The following is a 23,641-nucleotide window of genomic DNA, read 5'->3' as shown; positions in this document are numbered from 1 at the left end:
GCAGGGGCTATGACCTCCAGGATATTCCAAAGGAGCTTTGCAAAGGTAAAGATCATGTAAATATGCAGTAGGGAGGCTTATAAAATTAAGGGGCTAACTGACAGGCAAGAGGGTTCACAGGAAGAAAATAAGATCAGAAGGGGGCCATGGTCAGGAAAAGGCTGAGAAACACTGAAGTAGAAAAGTTTTCACTTGTCAGCTCACCGATTTCGAGCAGGAGATTTCCCAGCATCCTCTTGAACAGATACAAGTCTTGTTGAAAGAGCACTATTTGAAGAGTCTGGATGAATCAAACTATTAAGAAAGTTGAAAAAATACTGAGATGATCTGGAACAGTAACATGCAAATTCATTTTCAGTAAAGTACTTTAGCATTTAACCATACTTCTTTTACCCACAACAAACAGATTATGGGTCAGTTTCTGTTTTCTCTCTTGGAGGTAGAAATAGAATAGTTGTCATCTTTACAAATATGTTAAACACCAAGATAGACTAATAAGGAATTTAAGCATGTGGATTACAAATAAAACAGTAAAACTGGTTAGGTGAATTAGCTTATGAAATTCCTCATATCCTATATTCATTCAAGAGCACTGGTGGCTGGGAGGGGTGGATCTTGAGTTCAAACACTTTATTCTCAGTCCCCATAACTCAACGGATTAGCACCAAAGAGCCAGAAAACACTAGTTCTGAGTGCAGGCTCTACCTCTTACCTCTTGGTTGTACAATCTGTGTTCATTACTCAGCAATCTCTCTGACCTATACCTTCCATATCTATCAAAAGGAAAATGATACTCATACCCCAGGGAGATGATGATTAAAGGAGAATGAATATGAAACAATGAACGAAACTAAAATTATTCTACTTTTGGTTACCACACTTTGTCTCTTTTAAACCTCAATTGTTTCATTAAATCACACTTGCCAATTCTGCACTCAACCACAAGGTCAAGCACAATTAGAAGATACTTTTTACTAAAGTAAGCATAAACAGAAGGATTCCTAGACAGTTCACCCTTGAAAATGCAGGGTCTAGGAAGAGACATTTCCCATTCAGCTGAAAATCCATGTTATGACCCAAAACTAAGCCAGTGATAGCCTAATAATATTAATAATTTATACATATTTTATAATTATATATTATATAATATATTGTATTCTCACAATAATGTAAGTGAGAGGAAAGAATGTTATTAAGAAATCATCCTTGGGCCCGGAGAGATAGCACAGCGACGTTTGCCTTGCAAGCAGCCGATCCAGGACCAAAGGTGGTTGGTTCGAATCCCAGTGTCCCATATGGTCCCCCGTGCCTACCAGGAGCTATTTCTGAGCAGACAGCCAGGAGTAATCCCTGAGCACCGCTGGGTGTGGCCCAAAAAACAAAAAAAAAAAAAAAAAAAGAAATCATCCTTGTTAACATATCCATGTCTGCATATGTCAGCTCTATGCTCTAGGGCAGGGGTCTCAAACTCAATTTACCTGGGGGCCGCAGGAGGCAAAGTCGGGGTGATCCTTGAGTGCAAAGTCAGTAATAAGCCTTGAACATTGGGGGGTATGACCCAAACAACTAAAACAAAACAAAACAAAAAATGATTCCTCTAGGGCAGGGCCACAAAATGTTGTATGGAGGGCCATTTGCGGCCCACGGGCCTTGAGTTTGAGACCTCTTAGCCCGCAGCTGGCCGAAATGGCAGCTGGCCGAAATGGCCCTCCGTACAACATTTTGTGGCCCTGCCCTAAAGGAATCTTTTTTGTTTTTTTTTGTTTTGTTTTGTTTTAGTTGTTTGGGTCAAACCCCCCAATGTTCAAGGCTTACTACAAACTTTGTACTCAAGGATCACTCCGACTTTGCCTCCTGCGATCCCCAGGTAAACTGAGTTTGAGACCCCTGCAAGAGATGTAAGCTAAGTCATGAAAAATCATAGCACTCCCTGTGCAACTGAAAATGGCAATCTTGGAAGGAGAGGCAGGCAGAGTCCACATCCTGCCAAAGTCATGCCTACTTTACCTATACCCACAACTATTGCTTCACCAATGGCCCAGCTTCACCACTCAACCATGGAGCTCTGCAGAGATGCCAAACCAAGACTCCCGGTATGCCAATATTTGAGCTGACATCTCCAAGACTTTTTGGAGTGAGTATGGTCACCCTACCAGCCCCATCCTAAGTTCTCATATTTCCAGAAGTATAAGATCATGCCTGCAAACACAGTTGCCATGCCTGAATTCACCAGCTTCACAGACTCACTCTATTCTCAAGAGAGATGTTTAACATGCTGTGAAAAATCATGGGTACATCAACCACACAACTGAAAACAAAAAGCTCGGGAAAAAAGGGCAAACTAAGTCCCAGCCCACCGAAGACAGGCCAGCAGCACCCACTACCCACAACCACACAGCTTCATCACTCAACCATGAAATTCTGCAGACACCAAACCAACCAAAGCCCTAGGAATACTAGTATGGGCTGACATCACCATGACGTTTTTAGAGTGAGCATAGGCATGGATTAGCACCAAAGAGCCAGAAAACACTAGTTCTGAGTACAGGCTTCTGGAAAGTCTGGCGACCTTCAAATAAAAAAGCCACAAAAGTCACAATATCAGCCAGAGTTTGCAATTCCTGGACCATGTGACAATTCCAAATTTTTTTTCAATACTGTCAACCAATAGGAACACACCAATTTGAACATCAATGTGGATTCAAAGCCACCTAAGGTTCGCAAACAACAATAACAGAAAATCAACTAACAACAAATCTCTTAGCAAACCTTCTGACAGTGACTTAATGACCTCATTGCAAGATACATTAATCTTCACAAATTTTACTGTTGTACTTTTAATTATTTTCTTTCTGCTTATTTTTAAACAAGCAATATAAAATGTATTATTTAGTTCCTACCAAGGGGTATGGCTTGGGAATAGGTAGGAATTTGGAGACAATGATGAAGAGAATTTTACATTGGTGGTGGGATTGGTCTTGAAGCAAACATATTATGAGCAACTAACTATGTAATACATGGTCTTTATGTAAAAGTAATTAAAATTAAATAAACAGGGGGTGGGAAAATAAATAAGTAAATAAACAAATAAGAAAATCAAAAGTGAGGGGTCAATTAATAGCACAGCAAGTAGGGCATTTGCCTTACACGTGGCTGACCAGAGTTCAATCCCAATGCCCCAAATGGCCCCTGAGCCTGCCAAGAGTAATTTCTGAGCTCAAAGCCAGGTGTAACCCCCAAGCGCCACCAGGTGTGGCCCCCACAAAAAAAAAAAAAAAAAAGAAAAACAAAAGTGAAGGTACAAATAGTACAGTGAGTGAGGCACTTGCCTTGCAAACGGTTGACCGAGGCTTGACCCCAGGTACCACATATTGTCTCCCAAACCCTCCAGGAATGATTCCTGAGCATAGAGCCATGAGTAAGCCTTGAACACTACCAAGTGTAGTCAAAATCCTCCCAAATTAAAAGTCATAATATAAACATCTTTATCTCCAATGTCTTCCCACCAACTAGGAATAAGGAGGGAGTGGGAATATCTGCATATCAGGGTAACTGAACAGTCCAAACATGTATCATTCAAATATCAACTTTACTTTTTGGTTTCCTTGTTTTTTCTAATGTAGAATTGATCTTTGAAACTATAAAGTATATGGGATCAGAGAGATAGTACTGAAGGTTCTTACCTTCTACACAGCTGGCCAGGGTTTGATTCCCTATATAATTCCCCAAGCCCACCAGAGTTTTCCTGAGTGCAAAGCCAGGACTAAGCTCTGAGCACCACAGGGTGGGACCCAAAAAACATGACAGTGAAAATAAACAAATAAATGATAGTGAAAAAAAAACTTATAAAAATTTTTAGATATAAAGGAACATGATACTATTAATACCAATATTCCCATCAAGAAACTATAGAATAAAAGATCACTGACTTGTAACGGTCACTTTCCCTACCCAATTCCATTCCCTTTTCTGCCCTCCAGAAAACAACTATAAAATTTATAGTTTTAACCCTAACCCTAACCCTTCTTCTTCACTACATTGACTATGCTTGTATCTCTAGAGAGTATATGTATCTTGTGTATTTTAATATTTTATGATTAAAATCACTCTATATATATGTGAGTCACTCAACATATATGTGACTTTCTTTTCTACCACACATTTCCTCCCTCAGATTCATACATATTAAATGTAAGCTACAATTCATTTTTTAACTATCTTAAGTTCATGAGTTACATACTAATTTCTTATTTGCTAAATAATTTATGAAAATAATGTATTAGAGAGATGTTAAGAGTCTAAACACTTTGACACAGCCAGATTTTGTATCATACATTAAAAAATATTTTTAAATAACCAGAATATAGAAACAACCCAGGTGCCTAACAACAGATAAATAGCTAAAGAAACTGTGATACATCTATACAATGGAATACTATGCAGCTATTAGGAAAAATGAAGTCATGAAATTTGCCTATCCATAGATGGACACGGAGACTATCATGCTGAGTGATATCAGTTAGAGGGGGAGAGATAGACACAGAATAGTCTCACTCATCTGTGGGATTTAAGAAAAATAAAAGTATGATAATAATACCCAGAGACAATAGAGACATGGGCAGGAAGGACCAGCCCATGATAAGAAGTTTACCACAGGGGCCGGGAAGGTGGCGCTAGAGGTAAGGTGTCTGCCTTGCAAGCGCTAGCGTAGGACAGACCGTGGTTCGATCCCCCGGCGTCCCATATGGTCCCCCCAAGCCAGGGGCGATTTCTGAGTGCATAGCCAGGAGTAACTCCTGAGCATCAAACGGGTGTGGCCCAAAAACCAAAAAAAAAAAAAAAAAAAAAGAAGTTTACCACAAAGAGCAGTGAGCACAATTAGAAAAAGAGCTACACTAACAACTACCATAACAATGATAGAGAGAGAGAAAAACAGAATGTCTGTCCCGAAGATATGCAGGTGTTAAGGGCGGAGGAAATTGGGGAACATTGGTGGGTGGAAAGTTACACATGTGAAGGGTGGTATACATTTGATGACTGAAACCCAAATACGAACATTCTTCTAATTATGCTGAAATAAAGAAATTATTAAAAATAAAATTAAAAAGTATTTAAATGAAGGGTCAGAAACTCATGAATAAGGAGTCTAATTCCAACAATACCAGTTAAGAGTTAATAATGGGGGCCAGGAAGGTGGCGCTAGAGGTAAGGTGTCTGCCTTACAAGTGCTAGCCAAGGAACGGACCGCAATTCGATCCCCCGGCGTCCCATATGGTCCCCCCAAGCCAGGGGCAATTTCTGAGCACATAGCCAGGAGTAACCCCTGAGCGTCAAACGGGTGTGGCCCCAAAACAACAAAAAAAAAAAAAGTTAATAATGAACTAACTGCATTGTAAGGCAGTACAGCGTATTTAGATATACAACAAAATACATAATGCTCCTATAAAAGAAAATTTCACTTTCAAATATTATAAACACAAATCTTATGCACATCCTACTAGTAATTCTAATATATTTAAGTTATAATAATTTAAACTCCTATTCAAAGAAAGACATATTAGAAATTATTGATCTCTAATTACTTGTTGCCAATTTAACAAATATTATCAGTATCAAATATATCTGGTACCAGAATAGTGAATGAGGAAGATAAAGTCAAAGATAAAGTCTCTCTTCCTACAGAGTAAACATTCTGATTAGTCATTATAATTCCTATTCAGAAATATCTACTGTGATCTTCCAGAGGAAAATCAAGGAAAAATGAGAAAATAGTCCATTTTTAGAAAACAACTCAAAAATAGGTTAACAAAAGTCACTCATATTTCAAAAAATTATCAGCCTTTCTTTCTTTTCCTTTTTTTTTTTTTTTTTTTTTTTTTGGCTTTTTGGACCACACCCTACACTCAGGACACTCAGACGTTACTCCTGGCTATGTACTCAGAAACCGCTCCTGGCTCGGGGGACCATATGGAACACTGGGGATTGAATTTAAGTCTGTCCTGGATTGGCGCATGCAAGAAGGCAAATGCCCTACCGCTGTGCTATCGCTCCGGCCTCTTGTATTTCTTAAATATAAGTAAAATTATATTTAAATGAGAGTACCTTTGCCAAGCAAAATCATCCTCTAAAAATATGTTGCGGCTGGCTTTTCTGCTCCCCACAGGCGTCCGTGGTTCACTGGAATCAAGTATAGATAGAGAGGAAGCTGAATCTGAAAGAGCATTCAAGTCTTCCCCAATGGAATTACTATCTGTGGAATGAGCGTAACTTAAGGCTATTTTTCTACAATATGTACAAGCTCGAAGGTCACCTATAAGGGGAAAATAGAAAAAAAAAACTAGTAAAGATAACAGTAATGCATACTTAACTGAATACTTAACTTTTGGGTTAATGGTTAACCTAGTCATTAACATTTTCAAAAAAATACATACTTTAAGAATGTTAAATAATCTGATTTAGCTCCTTTATAAGAATATTATCGGGGCCAGAGCAATAACATGGCAGATACGGTGTTTGCCTTGCACGCAGTGGATCCAGGTTTGATCCCCAGCATCGCATATGGTCCCCTGAGCCTGCCAAGAGTGATTTCTGAGCACGGAAAAGAGTGATTTCTGAGACAAACCCTTGAATACCACTGGATATGGCCCATAAACAACAATAACAACAACAAGGAATATCATTATCATAGTCATCCAAACTACTCCAAATATTTATAATAAATTAAGAAAATAATGTCTAACATTACTAAAAACTGTTTGAGACCATTTAATAGAAGATCCGATAAAAACTTTTGGGCCGGGGGCCGGAGAAATAGCATGAAGGTAGGGTGTTTGCCTTGCATGCAGAAGAACAGTGGTTTGAATCCTGGCATCCCATATGGTCCCCCAAGCCTGCCAGAAGTGATTTCTGAGTGTAGAGCCAGGAGTAACCCCTGAGCGCTATTGGATGTGACCCAAAAACCAAAAAAAAAATTTTTTTTTACTTCTGAGCTATAGCAAAGTAGTAGGGCATTTGCCATGCATGCAGCCAATCAGGATGAAACTCAGTTCGATTCCTGGCATCCTATATAGTCCCCTGAGCCTGCCAGGAATGCTTTCTGATCGCAGAGCCAGGAGTAACCACTGACCATGGCCGAATGTGAACCCCAAAAAAAATTTTTTTGGTTTGGGGGGTCACACCCAGTGGGGCTCTGGAATTATCCTGGTTTGTGGTTACTTTTGGGCAGGGGATGGAGTTTTAGGCCATATCCAGAGATGCTCAAGGGTTCCTCTTGGCTCTGCACTCAGGACTTATTCCTGGCAGTGCTGGGAGACCATATGGAATGCCATGGAATGAACCCCGGTCTGCAGTATACCAGGCAAATGCCCTACCCAATATACTATCTCTCTGGCCCCAGATTTGCAGTTTTGTGTGCACCCTCAGCCAAATTGAGCTATCTCTCTGGGATGGAAAAAAAAAATTAACAAATAAATCATTATAAATAGAAACAACATGCTCCCCAAGCAACCAAGTAAGGAGAAAAAATATTATTGCATGGTAAAACTATTAAGAGTAGCACTATTATACTAGCAAATTGTTATGTGGTAAACTGTGAAGAATAGCACCCACTTGGGGATGCAGTTTTAAAGCAAACAAATCAACAATGATCTTCCTGATAATATGAAAATATGGTCACACCTGGCTGCACTCAGGGATTACTCCTGATTCTGTGCTCAGAAATCGCTCCTGCCAGACTTGGGGGAATCATATGGGGTTCCAGGATTCAAACCACTGTCCATCCTGGATAGGCTGTGTGCAAGGCAAACGCCCTATTGCTGTGCTATCTCTCCAGCCCCATCTTTCTTATTTTTTAAATAAATTTTAAATATTTCTTCACTAATTTCTTAAATATTTTCTAAATATTTCTTAAATTTATTTTCTTAAATTTTTTTCATTGAATCACTATGATCACTCCCCTCCTCTCTCTCACTTATTGCTTATGTGTCTCTCTTCTTTGTCTCTCTCCCTCCACCACCCTCTCTTCTGTCTCCCTCCTTCTCTTTCTTTCTTTCTTCCTTCCTTCCTCCCTTGCCTCCCCTTTTGTAAGGTACTGTCATTTACCTCATACATGCTTTCAGCACCCAGATCTGAGTCTTCCTTATACTATAAAGTAATTTTTCCTTAACCAGTTAGCTATTATAATAGACATTATCTGATCCTCAACAGACAGAGCTAAGCCTGATCTAAGAAGTTTTCATTTCATGGAGGCCATAATCAGAAGGTGTTCAGAATAATACTCTGAGATAGTACCAAAGGATGAAACACCATGCTTCCTACCATCAAGGAATTCAATTCAATGAAGGGGACACATTCACATAAAATTAAAAAGATGTATGACAAATGCAGAGATACAAGAGGCAAAGTTCTAGGTGACCATGTATCTGATATCTTAGAGCATACTGTCAAGCTAATGAGCACCATGAGATTTGGGACTTTCAGAGGTCAGGTCAGTCAAGAGTGTTAGTTCAGGTTCATCTCCCAGTGGGCTCAGTGGATCCATGGACCCATTTTGTAGTAATTTTCCCAGTTCTAGACTATACTGTTGGAAAATTTATTAAAAAAAAAAAAAAGTAGAGTCTTTACATTAGTTTCCCTGACCTGTGTACTCATAGATATTGTATTGTGGGCTCCAAAACTGAAAAGTAATTGAGAAGGTGGGAGTCAATAAGACCAAGAAGAATATCTATTGGATAGTAAAAATAATGAGAGAGACACTAAAATGTTCTTTTTCCTCACCTTCCACAATCAGTCACTTCATAAATACACACTTTGTTGAATGAATACTTTAAATTTTCTGAGTTTCTGGGGCCAGAGAGATAGCATGGAGGTAAGGCATTTGGCTTGCATGCAGAAGGACGGTGGTTCGAATCCCAACATCCCATATGGTCCCCCGAGCCTGCTAGGAGTAATTTCTGAATGTAGAGCCAGGAGTAACCCCTGAGCGCTGCAGGGTGTGACCCAAAAACCAAAAAAAAAATTTTTTTCTGAATTGCTAACATTTGTGGAATAGAAATAAGAAGCAATTTGCCAAATTTTGCAATTTGTCTTATGAACAAAGGAAGGTCTGCTTTATAAAATAAAGACTCTTTTTTTTTTGGGGGGGGGGGAGCTCACACCCAGCAGCGCTCAGGAGTTACCCCTGGCTCTACACTCAGAAATTACTCTGGGCAGGTTCAGTGGACCATATGGGATGTCGGGAATCGAACCGGGGTCTGTCCAGGGCTGGCCATGTTTAAGGCAAACACCCTACTGCTGTGTATCACTTTGGCCCTGAAGATTCATTTTATACAAATTAAATACCTGTCTTATCTTGTCTAACTAATTATATTTTTTACAGTTCTTTACTAGTATCTATATTAGATCTTTCATTCATTATTTATGAATAGTCCCATCTACTTATTACATGATTACAAAGTACTAAAAAGCACTATGTGGGCCCCTCACCTTTGTGTCACCATTTTGCCCAAGTCCAAAATAAAAACTGCCTTAACTTTGGTGTTGTATAACTGTCTTATAATTCTGACTTTTTTTTTCAATTTTATTTTTTTTATTTTATTTAAACACCTTGATTACATACATGATTGTGTTTGGGTTTCAGTCATGTAAAGAACACCCCCCCATCACCAGTGCAACATTCCCCTCACCAATGTCCCAAGTCTCCCTCCTCCCCACCCGACCCCCGCCTGTACTCTATAATTCTGACTTTTAAAGTATTGATACACTTACCCGTATAGCCCATAAATTTTCCAGGAATTTCTTGATTACAGCAACGACTACAGAAAATCTGTCCACATAGTCGGCAATGGTGTCTGCGCCGAAAGGTTGTAAACTTCTCACTACAGTCATAACACTCTTTACACTGGCTGTCTGGCATCCAGTATTGCTTCAGGTCACTATCCTGTAAAAAATAAAATATGTAAGTATCTTTTAAAAATTACTGTTATTGGGGCTGGAGAGATAGCATAAAGGTAAGGCGTTTGCCTTGCATGAAGAAGGATGGTGGTTCAAATCCCAGCATCCCATATGGTCCCCTGTGCCTGCCAGGGGCGATTTCTGAGCATAGAGCCAGGAGGATCCCCTGAGCGCTGCCGGGTGTGACCCAAAACAAACAAACAAAAGAAATTAAAAATTACTGTTTATGGGGCCGGAGAGATAGCACGGAGATAAGGCATTTGCCTTGCATGCAGAAGGATGGTGGGGGCCCGGAGAGATAGCACAGCAGCGTTTGCCTTGCAAGCAGCCAATCCAGGACCTAGGGTGGTTGGTTCGAATCCCAGTGTCCCATATGGTCCCCCGAGCCTGCCAGGAGCTATTTCTGAGCAGACAGCCAAGGAGGAACACCTGAGCAATGCCTGGTGTGGCCCAAAAACCAAAAAAAAAAAAACAAAAAACCAGAAGGACAGTGGTTCAAATCCCAGCATCCCATATGGTCCCCTGAGCCTGCCAGGAGCGATTTCTGAGCGTAGAGCCAGGAGTAACCCCTGAGCGCTGCCCGGTGTGACCAAAAAAAAAAAAAATACTGTTTATTAAAATACAATAAAAAATTAAGAATTTTATATTGGGGCAAGAGTGATAGTACAGCGGGTAGGGCATTTGACGACCTGGGTCCATCACTAGTATGCCATATGGTCCCCCAAGCCTCCCAGGAGTAATTCCTGAGCAGAGAGCCAGGGCTAACACATCAGCATTGCTGGGTGTGGCCCAAAAATAAAACAGCACAAATGAATAAAAAATATTATTTTATATAGTTTCTAAACACCATCTAAGAATGCAAAGGGTTAAAATGCCCAAGACAGGGGCTGGCGTGGTGACGCTAGAGGTATGGTGTCTGCCTTGCCAGCGCTAGCCTAGGACGGACCACGGTTCGATCCCCTGGTGTCCCATATGGTCCCCAAGCCAGGAGTGACCCCTGAGCGTTACAGGGTGTGGCCCAAAAACCAAAAAAAAAAAAAAATGCCCAAGACAATAAAAGCGCAAGGACATACATTATCAGCCATCCAGACTTAGTCTAAAATGACAAGAGTCAAAACAGTGTATTGATACAATAGAAAAAGAGAGATGGAACAAAGGAAAGAGCTCAAGCCCTCCTTCACATATACGTTAAGAACTTAGGAAAACTTTGCTGGTGCAATCACTAAAGGGTCACCTTTTTGTTTTGTATTTTTCTTTTGGGGCCACACCTACTTGTGCTCAGTGCTTACTCCTGGCTATACACTCAGTAATCATACCTGGCAGTGCTGGGGAGACTGTAAGGGATGACAGGGTTTAAACCCAAGTTGGCCATGTGCAAGGCTAACTGCTGTACAATCACTCTGGTCCAGAATGAAACTTTTATTTTCTGGTTTGTTTTTGGGCCACAGTTCTCCAGCTCCTGAAGGGGTGGCCTTTCCAAAAAAAAAAAAAGGCACTGTGCTGACTCCAATTGGATTACCAATGAGAAAAAAATGAAATTAAACTCAGACAGCTAATAGTTTCTTGAAGAAGCCACAAGAAAATATTTACTGACTCTGGGCTTAGTACTTCTTAAATATATCAAAGAAAAGCATTTATCTAAAATGATGGAGAGGTTGGGTAGAAGTGGAGAGCAGAGAATAATAAATTAAAATTAAGAATCTATTCATGAGGGGCCAGAGCATAGCACAGAGGGTAGGGCACTTGCAAGTGGCTGACCTGGGGTTCAATCCTCAGCATCCACCAGGACTGATCCCTAAGCACAGAGCCAGGAGTAAACAATATCATGAGTGGCCTAAAAAAACAAAAAGTAGTCATTTTTTTGTGAAATTATTTTGATCATAACTGGAGTTAGTACTAGCGGAACTTTTCAAGTGTCATTATACCATTTTCAGAGAGGAGAGCTTGATCCCAATATAAAGGCTTAATAATTAAGTAATCTTAGAAAACCTCAACACAGTACCTGGCTTTTCCCCTCCATGATCTCCTTGAGCCGTTTTAACACTGTGCTGAGGCTCCGAAGCTGAACTGCTGTCCGAGGGTCATGGCCTCCAAATGTATGTTCTGCTTTCCTTCTTGTGTCTGAGGTGGATTAAAACAGCATAAAAACAGAAAGAAAAAATTTTTTTCAAAGAATCTTATTAAGTCTCTAAGATCTACTCTCAAGCAGAATAAGGTACATAGGTAGTCTAATGTGCCTTTGATTGTCTTAGATTCTCCCAAAACAGTGACAGAGACTGACAGTCAAAACTTAATCTCTATAAAAGTATGAGGCTGTTGGGTGTTGAATTCACTTTAACATGCAAATTATTCTTTCACCAGCAAATAAGGGCTACCTAAACAAGTACTATCTGAGACCTCGATGCCTGGGATAGCAACAGTGATTCAGTGGTCCAAATTTCATAAATAAATTCTTGGTCTTTTTGGTCCCAAGCAATAACAGATAGCTGCTGGAAATTCAGCAAAAGAAAAATCAGTGAGCTAGTCTCTACAGTCAGTCTGGAACAAAGATGGGTCTGAGGACCATGGGGTAAATCATTAGAGAGGAATTTAATAGCATTGTTTTTAGAGTTTGACAGACTTCAAGGGACTAGAGTAATAGCATCCACTTGTCTACCACACAGTTGATCTAAGTTTGATCCCTGGCATAAAATCATAGTAAGCACTGAACACTGCTGAATATGGCACCAAAAACAAACAAATAAAAATCTGAGAGACATGAGAATATTAAAAATGGTAATTGTTTATGCAGTTTCTCCATCGCCCAATATCCAGCAGATTAAAACTCAAAGAATAGCTACAATCCTAACCTCTCCTGAGACTTCCTACCCCAAACTGGAAAGGATCACTTCCCTCTGAAATAGCAATACTGAAGCCAGTTTTATCAATAAAAAACAAGCCCAAATTCCAGTTTTGTCACAGAATGAAATATACCTAAATAATACTTAAAAAATATAAATTACTTCCTTATTTTAGGCAAAAATTACATCTGAAGTTTCTATCTATTCTTGCCTCTGGGCAGTTATGAAACTTCAGTTCACAAAGTTCCCAAGGACAGGCATCAAATAATTATCAAGTCCTTTGCTGTTAGCCTTGTAAAAACATGGGAATATTAATAACAAGAGTCACTAGGAATGGAGCAAGACTATGCATGAACAGAAAACCATCACAGACTTTAGATAAAAAAGCAAGATAGGGGACCGATGAGGTGGCGCTAGAGGTAAGGTGTCTGCCTTGCAAGCACTAGCCAAGGAAGGACCGCGGTTCGATCCCCGGAGTCCCATATGGTCCACCCAAGCCAGGGGCGATTTCTGAGCGCTTAGCCAGGAGTAATCCCTGAGCATCAAACGAGTGTGGCCCCAAAAACCAAGAAAGAAAAAAAGAAAGAAAGAGAGAGAGAAGGAAGGAAGAAGGAAGGAAGGAAGGAAGGAAGGAAGGAAGGAAGGAAGGAAGGAAGGAAGGAAGGAAGGAAGGAAGGAAGGAAGAAGGAAGGAAGGAAGGAAGGAAGGAAGGAAGGAAGGAAGGAAGGAAAAGGAAGGAAAAGAAGGAAGGAAGGAAAGGAAAAGAAAAAAAAGAAAGAAGAAAGAAAGAAAGAAAGAAAGAAAGAAAGAAAGAAAGAAAGAAAGAAAGAAAGAAAGAAAGAAAGAAAGAAAGAAAAAGCAAGATAGCTCCAAGAAGAAGAGGTCAACAGCTAGTGATTTGGAAGAAACTAAAAACAAGGTTTCCAAGAAAAAGAAGCGGAAAATCTCCATCAAGGAGGAGCCACACAGTAGCCCTGAAAAGCTGGTTGCAGCAGTAAGAGCAGTGGTAGTGCCAAGAAAAAGGAAAAAAATCACAAACAATCTCAGAAAGACTAACAGAGGACACTTCCCTGAGTGATCTAAACCCTATTTCCCTGTACCCCAGTAAAGACAAATTCAAATTCCACCAAGAAAATAAAAAAGCAAGATACCTGAGAAAAAATTGACTGAGCACTCTGCCCTGGGCAGGTACACTTAGTTCTCGGATTAAAAAAAGGGGGGGCGGAGCTATAGTACATTGACAACGCATTTGATTGCACATGGCCAACCCTGAAGGACTCTGGTTCGATCCCCAGAATCCCATATGATCCCCAGAGCCTACCAGGAGCGATTTCTGAACGTTGAGCCAAGAGTAACACCTGAGCGCCACTGGGTGTGACCCAAAAACCAAAAACCAAAAAAAAAAAAAAAAAAAAGACATCAGAAAACAAATGACTAGTAAATTATATAAATGCAGCCTCTTAAGAGAAAAAGGAACTCAGTTGAAAAGAGTCCCAGGCTTCTGAAGTTAAAATGCCTCTAGCAGGTATTAGAGAATCAAGTGAACTTATTTAAAAAATAATAATGATTAGGAAATGTGGGGAATGCAGGAAACTTAAAATTACAATTCTACCAATGTGGGGAACGCAGGAAATGTAAAATTACAACTCTACCTAGTAATATTTAAATTTAAGTATCTGGGTCAAAGAGATACACAGTGGGTAGGTTGTTTGCCTTGCACATGATTGACCAAGGTCCACTCCCCGGCACACCATACAGTCTCCTAATCCTCTCAGAGTGATGCCTGAGCACAAAGCCTGAGAACTGCTAGGTGTGGACCACAAAAAACAAACAAACAAAAAAAAAAACACTAAACTAAAAACATTAACTAAAAATAAATAACTTCAAGTTTGTAAAATAAATAAATAAATAAATAAATAAGGCAAGTATTGAGAGTTTCTAAAGTTTCTAATACCCGTTCCTAAAGTTTCTAACTCTAAATATTAGATTTACTATTACTCAGTAATTTTACAAATGAATAAATTCTAAGGGGGGGGTATTCTGTTTATGACTGAAACCCAACTACAATCATGCTTGTAACATAGTGCTTAAATAAAGATTTTATATATTAAAAATAAATAAATAAATTCAACATAATTTATAGTTAGAAGAGCTCCCTAATAAAAACAGGAAGGGGGGCATGTATCAGATTCAGAAACTAAGGGGAATTTATCAAGTTTAAAAATTAGTGGGGATGTGTCTTTCTTACATTGTATCATCTGGGTAATACAACTTCAGCTAAAATAAAGTGATAATTATTCTCTATTCCTCCTTCCCACTCTGATTCTTCCTTCCAAATGACTAATCTATCCCAAGTTGACATTCTGCCCTAGGAAACTGGATAGAGAGCCTTGGTCCAGTTGATTGATTAGCCAGGTCTGCACTAGGCCTAAGGGAAAATTTCTTTCCACTAGGTTTCTTCACTTCTTCTTACCCACCAGAAGGAGGTAGTGAGCCAAGTATCGAACAGCAATAAAACATAATTGTAAACACCACAATCCCTTATGCCTTATCAATTTTTCACTCGAAACCATCAACAGGGAAATAGGCAGACAAGACAGGCTGTAGTTTTCAGGGACCCTACATTCTACCCAAACTGCCAGTGCTACTACATCCCTTCCCCTTTATGACAGCATCTCACTTTCTTTCTTCCTTCCCTTGGTAAACCACTGTACCTAGTTAAAAAAAATGTAATGGAAGTAACACATTAAATAATTCACTGTGAAAAAAAAGAAAAAAAATAATTCACTGTGGTGGGGTGTTTGCCTTGCACACTGCTGACCCAGGTTCGATCCCCGGCACCCCATATGGTCCCCCAAGCCTGCCAGAAACAATTTATGAGCACAGAGCCAGGAGTAACCCCTGAGCATCGCCACTGCTGCAGGATGTGGCCCAAAAATAAATAAATAAATACTTATATATAATTCACTGTATCTATTTCAGCCCAGATACTGAGTCCTTCCTAGGCTTTTCTCATGAGAAGATCATGAAAATGAAGGTGAGAGTTATGTAGCAGATTAGGATGGAGAACAAAAAGGAAGCAGAACTCAACTTGTTCAGTCACTGACAAAGTGAACCCCCAACAAAGATAGAAGTGGCAGGCCACTAATGGAATTGAATCTGCAGCTGAGGCATGCACAGCACATCCCACGAGCCATCCACAAACAGAAGCAGAATTCATTCACAAAATTGAAACTAACCTGGGGTTTCCTGGGAATGGTGCAAACTGCTCTCTGCTGAAACCCAAGTAGGTAATTAAAAAAGAAAACAAAACAAAAGCAGTCAAAAGATCTACTTGCCTGGATTTACGCTTAATCAAACATTGGCCAAAAAATATTGTTTAGGTATAAAATAATTATTTCACTATCAATGTAAGTTTTCTTAATTCTGAAAGAGTACTTGACTATCCCAAAGATAAATTAATAAACTACTTGGAAAATATAGTTAACTGTGCCAAAGTCTTGTACACAAATCTAAAGAGACATGAAATAACATCACTCTTGGGGCCGGTGTGGTGGCGCTAGAGGTAAGGTGCTAACTTGCCTGCACTAGCCTAGGACGGACCAAGGTTCAATCCCCTGGCGTCCCAAATCGTCCCCCAAACCAGGCACGATTTCTGAGCTCATAGCCAGGAGTAACCCTTGAGTGTCACCGGGTATGACCCAAAAGCCAAAAAATAAATAAATAAAAATAACCACTCTTTACCTAATACTGCTGAAGATCGCTGCTGGAGATCGTCATTAGGCTGTTTTTTATAGTGTATAGGTGACCTCACCGACTGTGCCCTTGAAGGGAGCTGAGGGCTGGTCCAACTTCCGCTCAGAGGCTGTTGTTCTCCTTGGCCCCCTTCTACTCTCTCTGGAGCAAAGAAAAGCTTGGAATTATTTATTCAGAAAACAGGATTCAGAGTTTGGTAAAGAAAAAGAAGAGAATTTTTCAAAGAGGAAAAAAATGTAAATACATTATATGCGTATTTAACGATAAGAATTTAAAAAAGAAATTTCAAACTCCTAGCCAAAAATCACATCCTTGGTGTAAATAATGTTCAATTTGCTTTCTTTCCATCAGAATTATCTTGAACACATTAAAGGAAACAGTATGCAAGTGTCACAAGAAACAGGGCTTGGGTTTTTTTGTTTGTTTGTTTTTAATCCATTTTATCTTATAGGAGAGATTCCCTTCACTATTAACAAAGACACTCAATAAACATTTGCTATAAACAGCTTTAAAAGATTATTGTCAGCAGGAGAGAGTGCATTTGCCTCAGAAGCAGTCTGACCAGGGTTCGATCCCTGCCACTCCATATGGTCCCTTGAGCTTGGAATGAATCCTGAGCCAAGAATAAACCCTGAGCATCACTGAATGTGACCCAAAACAAAACAAAAATAAATTATTATTATTATTATATATTTAAATATAATATAACATAATATATATTATATATATAATAATAATACCAACAAGGTATTCTGGATGGGACCTTGAAACAGAAAAAAGACCTTAAGTAAAAACTAAAGAAATAAGAATAAAAACACACACACTCTAGTCAATAATGATGTATCAATATCTTTTTCTTTTTTTTTGGGGGGGGGCCACATTCATTTGACGCTCAGGGGTTACTCCTGGCTATACGCTCAGAAATTGCCCCTGGCTTGGGGGGACCATATGGGACGCCGGGGGATCGAACCGCTGTCCGTCCTATGGTAGCGCTTGCAAGGCAGACACCTTACCTCTAGCGCCACCTTCCCAGCCCCGTCAATATCTTTTTCTTTGCAATAAATGTGCTGTACTAATATAAAGTGAAAGAGGATAAACTGGATGAGAAGACACATGAACTCTCCATACTATCTTCCCAATTTTTCTAAAGTCTAAAATTACTAAGAATAGAAGTTTGTTTCTCTTTTCAACCTAATAGGAGTTTGGGGTTTTATTGTCATTACTGTTATTACGATGTACCTGGGGAACCTGGAAGTGATGAGAATCAAATCCAGGGCCTCATGTATGCAAGGTATGAGCCGTACAAATCAAGCTGACCCCTAATAGAAATTTTCAGAGAGCTTTAAAGATGACTAATAAGTCAGTTTATGCTATTGATGTTTCTCCTGAATAATTAATACTATTAACACCCAATTTCTTACAGTCAGATTATTTTCAATTTTGTTGCAAAGTAAACAGTCGAATAAAAAAAATGTAGGGGCTGAAGTGGTGGCACAGCAATAGGGCATTTGCCTTGCATGTGGCTGACCTCAGTTTGATCAATCCCCGGTATCTCATATGGTCCCCAGAGCCAGGAGCGATTTCTGAGTGCATAGCCAGGAGTAACCCCTGAGCATCACCAGGTGTGACCCAAAAACCAAAAAAAAAAAAAAAAAAAAAAAAAGTAGGCCATCTCTTTTTTTTACTCTCCTTCCAGGTAAAATAGCAAAAAAATAAATTGCCTAAAAACAGCTCAGGTTTAAGGTCTGAGAAACAATGAAATAAGCTGAGTTGTTTATATATAGAAGCCTGGGTTCAATCCAGGCAATTCTGACACCAGATATACCAGTGGGACTGTTCCAGGCATGGAGGTTAAGAAGTAGTTCAAAAAAAAAGAAAAAGAAAAAGAAAGGACTCATTTTTAAAATACCTTTTCATTTAATGCCACAACATATATACTGTAATCTAATGGGTCTACATTAAAAAGAGTCATTAAAAGACCTCCTCTTTCACATGTCATTTTCAATTCAAATCTTTAGCTGCCAATAATTAACAAGATTTTTGTTTTGTTTTGTTTTTTGTTTTTGGGTCACACCCGGCAGCGCTTAGGAGTTACTCCTGGCTCTATGCTCAGAAATCGCTCCTGGCAGGCTCAGGGGACCATATGGGATGCTGGATTTCGAACCACCATCCTTCTGCATGCAAGGTAAATGCCTTACCTCCAAGCTATCTCTCCAGCCCCTAATTAACAAGATTTTAAGGAAATTCTAGCTTTCTCTTTTTTTTTTTTTTTTTTGTTTTTTGTTTTTTGTTTTTTTGGTTTTTGGGTCACACCCAGCGGTGCTCAGGGGTTACTCCTGGCTGTCTGCTCAGAAATAGCTCCTGGCAGGCACGGGGGACCATATGGGACACTGGGATTCGAACCAACCACCTTTGGTCCTGGATCGGCTGCTTGCAAGGCAAACACCGCTGTGCTATCTCTCCGGGCCCTAGCTTTCTCTTCTTAAGCAGTAAACCTTAGTGACCTATGATTAAAGCTACCTCCTTGTTAATATTTCATTTCTGGCAGACAAACAGCATGAAAGCTGAACAGGAATATTCTAGAGAATCAAAATTGGGTTTTCTCTAGGTTTTTTCTTTTTTTTTTTTCTTTTTGGTTTTTGGTCCATCCCTGGCTGTGCTCAGGGGTCATTCCTGTGCTCAGAGGACTACATAAGATGCAGGATGGAAAAGCCCTTCCCGACTGGCTCCAACCCGAAGTGTTCACTGATCCTTAAGAATAAGACTTACCTTTGTTAAACCGGAAGAGATTTACAAAAGAACTATAGGCTGACTTAAAAGGAGGTTCGTCCTGATCAGGAGTCAAAGGTTTAAAGTGTGTGAGATGAGAAGGACTAGTAGGAGATCGAGGCAAATCACAAGCGGAGTCCGATGTTGGGGAATTCTTATCATCTGTGGCCATTTCATGCGTCTAAACAGCAAAAGAAATAAACGAAAGATATATATTCCTCAGGATTTCAAAAACTGATGCCAAAGAATCCAAGTACCTAGAAATAGAAAATTTCTAATCTATAAAAGCCAAAAGGAAAATTAATCTTGGTAGGGCAGTGGGTAAGGTGGCACCCTAGATGGTTCCATGGTGTTCCCGCCCCGAAACTACCCTGCCAGGAGTGATCCTTGAGTGCAGAGTCAGAAATAGGCCCTCAGCACCACAAGAAAAAATAAATATCTATTTTTACATATTTCAAATTAAAGTTTGAAAAAAACTATAAAAGAAAACTACGAATCTCAAAACTCTAATTACAGGGACTGGAGTAATAGTACAGCCAGTAGGGTTCTTGAGCCTTGAATGCTGGGATCCAGTTTGATCCCAGTATTCCAGAAGGTTCCCAGAATCTGCCAAGAGTGGCAAGTCTGCCCTGAGGTTAAAGACAGTAGTAAGCTCTGAGAACCCACCAATGTAAAAAAGATAAATAAATAAATAAAACCCTGTATTATAAAGCCAACCTAAATAATATTACTACTATATAAATTATAGAAGATATTTAAAATTGGGGGAAAGACATAAATGTAATAGAAAAATAATTTTATATGACTTACACTGATCTAATTTTTAAGATATTTTTTAAACTTTACTTATTGATTGATTGATTGATTGATTTTTAGGCCATACCCAGCAGTGCTTAGGGGTCACTCCTGGAACTGCACTCAGAAATCGCCCTTGGCAGGCTAGGGGACCCATATGGGATGCCAGGAATCGAACAGGGTCTCTCCTAGGTTGGCCGCATGCAATGCAAATGCCCCACTGTTATTCTATCTCTCTAGGCTCCCTAAAAAAAAAAAAAAAAAATATATATATATATATATATATATATATATATATATATATATATATATATATTGGTTTTTGAGTCACACCTGGCAGCACTCAGGGGCTACTCCTGGCTCTACGCTCAGAAATCACCCCCGGCAGGCTAGGGGGACCATATGGGATGCCAGGATTCAAACCACTGTCCTTCTGCATGCAAGGCAAATGCCTTACCTCCATGCTATCTCTCCACTCCCTAAAATATTTTATTAAGAATAACTTTTTTTTTGGGGGGGGGCCGGGTAGGTGGCGCTGGAGGTAAGGTGTCTGCCTTGCAAGCGCTAGCCAAGGAAGGACCACGGTTCGATCCCCTGGCGTCCCATATGGTCCCCCCAAGCCAGGGGCGATTTCTGAGCACATAGCCAGGAGTAACCCCTGAGCATCAAACGGGTGTGGCCCAAAAAACCAAAAAAAAAAAAAAAAAAAAAAAGAATAACTTTTTCTTAAAAAAGAAAAATCTGGTGTTTTATAAGCATATTCCCCAAGTTTTTATTTCATTTCCATATTTTATTTTTAAATTTTATAAAATAAGCATTTTCAGAAAAGGGAAATTAAAAAATCATACTTAATGACATTTAATAGAAACTTAACATTTTCCTCAAGCTTGCCTCACAACTTTTGAAAGCTGTCCAAATCAACCAGCAAATTCCTACTTCCCTCAGAAATATATGAATCTAGGTTCTCCCCACCCCTGTGCTCAATCCTTTAAACCTAAACACATATAGATAGTAAAGTGAAGATCTTAAAGGTCTTGGAGAAACAAAAACTAACCACCAGGAGCTAAAGTGATAGATAGTAAGTACAGAAGGGAAGGTACATGCCCTGCACACAGACAACCAGGGTTTAAAGGAAAGGAGAGAGGAGGGAAGGAAGAAAATCATAATTTAACCAAAACAGTAAAGCTAAGTACATCACCAGATGGAGGTTACACATAAGTATTACTATTTTCTGCCTTGAACTCATCACTATAAAGTCATCGTTTGTAATCTAACTTACACTTCACAAAGAGGATACAACAAACTGATAAAATGCTTTTCAACATGGGTGGAGATGGTCTTAGGCACTTCAGGAAGTGAGCTGAAGTTAACTGTGTATACCAAGACCATAATGTCAACATCTCTGTAAACACATCTTAACTATCATTTTTTTAAATTCTATAATGTTTTCATAATGCCAGAACTTGGTATGGGATCTTGATCTTGGAAGAGACTTCCTGGGAAGTGTCTGAAGTTTTCCTTTACTCTCTGCTGACCCTTGGACCCGAGCTCATTTCTGAGGAAAACAGCCTGTTTCTCCCCAGAGTGAAGCTCAGAGTCTGTCACCTGATTTTAACTTTACAAAAATGGTGGAAGATGCATGCCCAGTAATGACTGCACTACATTTTACCTTTGAAACAGCCAGTGTACCCTGAACCTAAAATGATTTTCTTGAAATACAATATTAGTGGTACAATTATAATTAATTTTTTTGTTTGTTTGTTTTTGTTTTGGGGCCACTCAGGTGTTACTCAGGTGTTACTCCTGGCTGTCTTCTCAGAAATAGCTCCTGGCAGGCACGGGGGACCATATGGGACACCGGGATTCGAACCAACCACCTTTGGTCCTGGATCGGCTGTTTGCAAGGCAAACGCCGCTGTGCTATCTCTCCAGGCCCTATAATTAGATCTTAATTTCCAAACCAGAACTAATCTTTGGACACAGATGAATGTTGTAGTTCGTCACAAACTTTCAAATCTTTTCTATCCAAATTCTCAAGATGTGGCATGATTAATTAAAGCAGAAATGAAATCATTAACTTTGACATGATTCTAGCAATATGTCTAGCAATGGAAAAAGAGCAAGGAAAGAAAAAGGAAACAAGAGGGAATGGTGGGAGGAGAGGAAGAGGAGAGGAAGAGGAAGAGAAGGAGGGAAATAAAGGAAGGCTGGAAGGACTTCTAGTACCATGACATAACAGCTTTGGAAACAGGCTGGTGAAAACCAAATGGAAATTCAAAATAAGGGGGTAGACTGGAAATCACTAAAAAGGACAAAGTAATAGCAATAACCACCTCAGACTTCAGGAAAACGCTTTCCCTTTCTCCTGGATACTAGTAACATTAGAAGCAGCCATCTGTTTCAACCATCTTAGTTCAACCATTCAAGCCATCTTAGAAGTGCCTACTTCTAAGGATCACCACCATACACACAAATTTTACTAGGCTTTAGAAATATATAAAATATTTCCAGGGGATGGGGGAAGGTAGGTTACCAGGCAAATACTTTAAAAAAAAAAAGTTGTCTTTGAGAAATAAATACAATCCTTTAGATTTCATCTTAATAAATACGTAACACCAAGATCCTGAAAGAACAACCTTACCATTCATTTCTGGAAATCATATAAACCATAACTCCTTGCTAACCAACAGATAATTAGGACTAGCCTACTCATTAAAGATCTCTTAGGAACAGCACTAGCATATGCCCATTATCTTGTTGATCAATCCAATCAGAAGGATGTTAAAACAAAAAATTGTCCTCATCTACCAACTGAAATAAAAATTTCAGCATATGGAAAAAGTTCAAGTCTCAAGCCACTTCTACTCACTGTTTGATACAATGCAAAACTTTCTCTCTCTCTCTCTCTCTCTCTCTCTCTCTCTCTCTCTCTCTCTCTCTCTCTCTCTCTCTCTCTCTCAACATCTGATAATTGAGAACAATTAAATACTGGAAAAAGTTTTTGCATTCAATGTTTTACTAGCATGCCAACAGAAACACTAAAACTACAATTAACCTGATTCATGCTCCTTATCCCAAACAGGTGAAAAAAGAAAAACCATCTGCAGAAGACAACTGCCCCATCCTTGTCACCGACCAAGATTCAAGAAGCTTCTCCTCTGTACAAATCCCAAGAGATGAGAAATTCAGCATTCTAAAAATGAGACTCCAATAAACTCAAAATAAGAATTGAGTGCCACTTCAAGTAAGCAGTATTGGGGGGGGGTTGCGACCTGTCAACTCGACTCCCCCAGTTTTCAACGTCGTCATTGTCTGGAGTGAGTGAACTCAAATTTAAGAAACACCAAAAACAGCTTGGCTTTCTATAAAAATTCTAGCAATATCTTGAGCTCTTCTTGAGTGTTTTGGGGGAAAAAAAACCAATAACTCTAGTGTTAATTTCTAAAATAAATAAATAAATAAACATTCCCTTAACTAAATGTTCATCCTTTGGTTCGGAACATCCCTAAGCACTGGCAAACAGCAGACCG

The 23,641-nt window shown here is 39.4% G+C and overlaps 1 protein-coding gene across 2 annotated transcripts in view; it reads right to left on the bottom strand.

The window, feature by feature from the left end:
- The window catches only part of PIKFYVE (phosphoinositide kinase, FYVE-type zinc finger containing), a 108,748-nt gene extending 85,550 nt beyond the window's left edge, over positions 1-23,198 (bottom strand). Inside the window, exons 1-8 of one of the 2 annotated variants that reach the window (XM_049782537.1) lie at positions 23,167-23,198; positions 19,317-19,497; positions 16,536-16,688; positions 16,031-16,066; positions 11,954-12,072; positions 9,766-9,937; positions 6,103-6,310; positions 205-294 (exon numbers count right to left, since the gene is read on the bottom strand). In XM_049782537.1, coding sequence (XP_049638494.1) covers positions 205-294; positions 6,103-6,310; positions 9,766-9,937; positions 11,954-12,072; positions 16,031-16,066; positions 16,536-16,688; positions 19,317-19,497; positions 23,167-23,175 — 968 coding nt within the window. In that variant the 5' untranslated portion in view covers positions 23,176-23,198. The remainder of the gene's footprint in view (positions 1-204; positions 295-6,102; positions 6,311-9,765; positions 9,938-11,953; positions 12,073-16,030; positions 16,067-16,535; positions 16,689-19,316; positions 19,498-23,166) is intronic. The other variant, XM_049782536.1, reaches the window with a different exon arrangement.
- Positions 23,199-23,641: the final 443 nt, after the last annotated feature.

Source organism: Suncus etruscus, chromosome 10 (genome assembly GCF_024139225.1).
Source record: "Suncus etruscus isolate mSunEtr1 chromosome 10, mSunEtr1.pri.cur, whole genome shotgun sequence".
In the NCBI taxonomy this organism is placed as follows: domain Eukaryota; kingdom Metazoa; phylum Chordata; class Mammalia; order Eulipotyphla; family Soricidae; genus Suncus; species Suncus etruscus.
The sequence above is the reverse complement of the archived record's forward strand: the minus strand, read 5'-3'. Positions and strand labels throughout refer to the sequence as shown.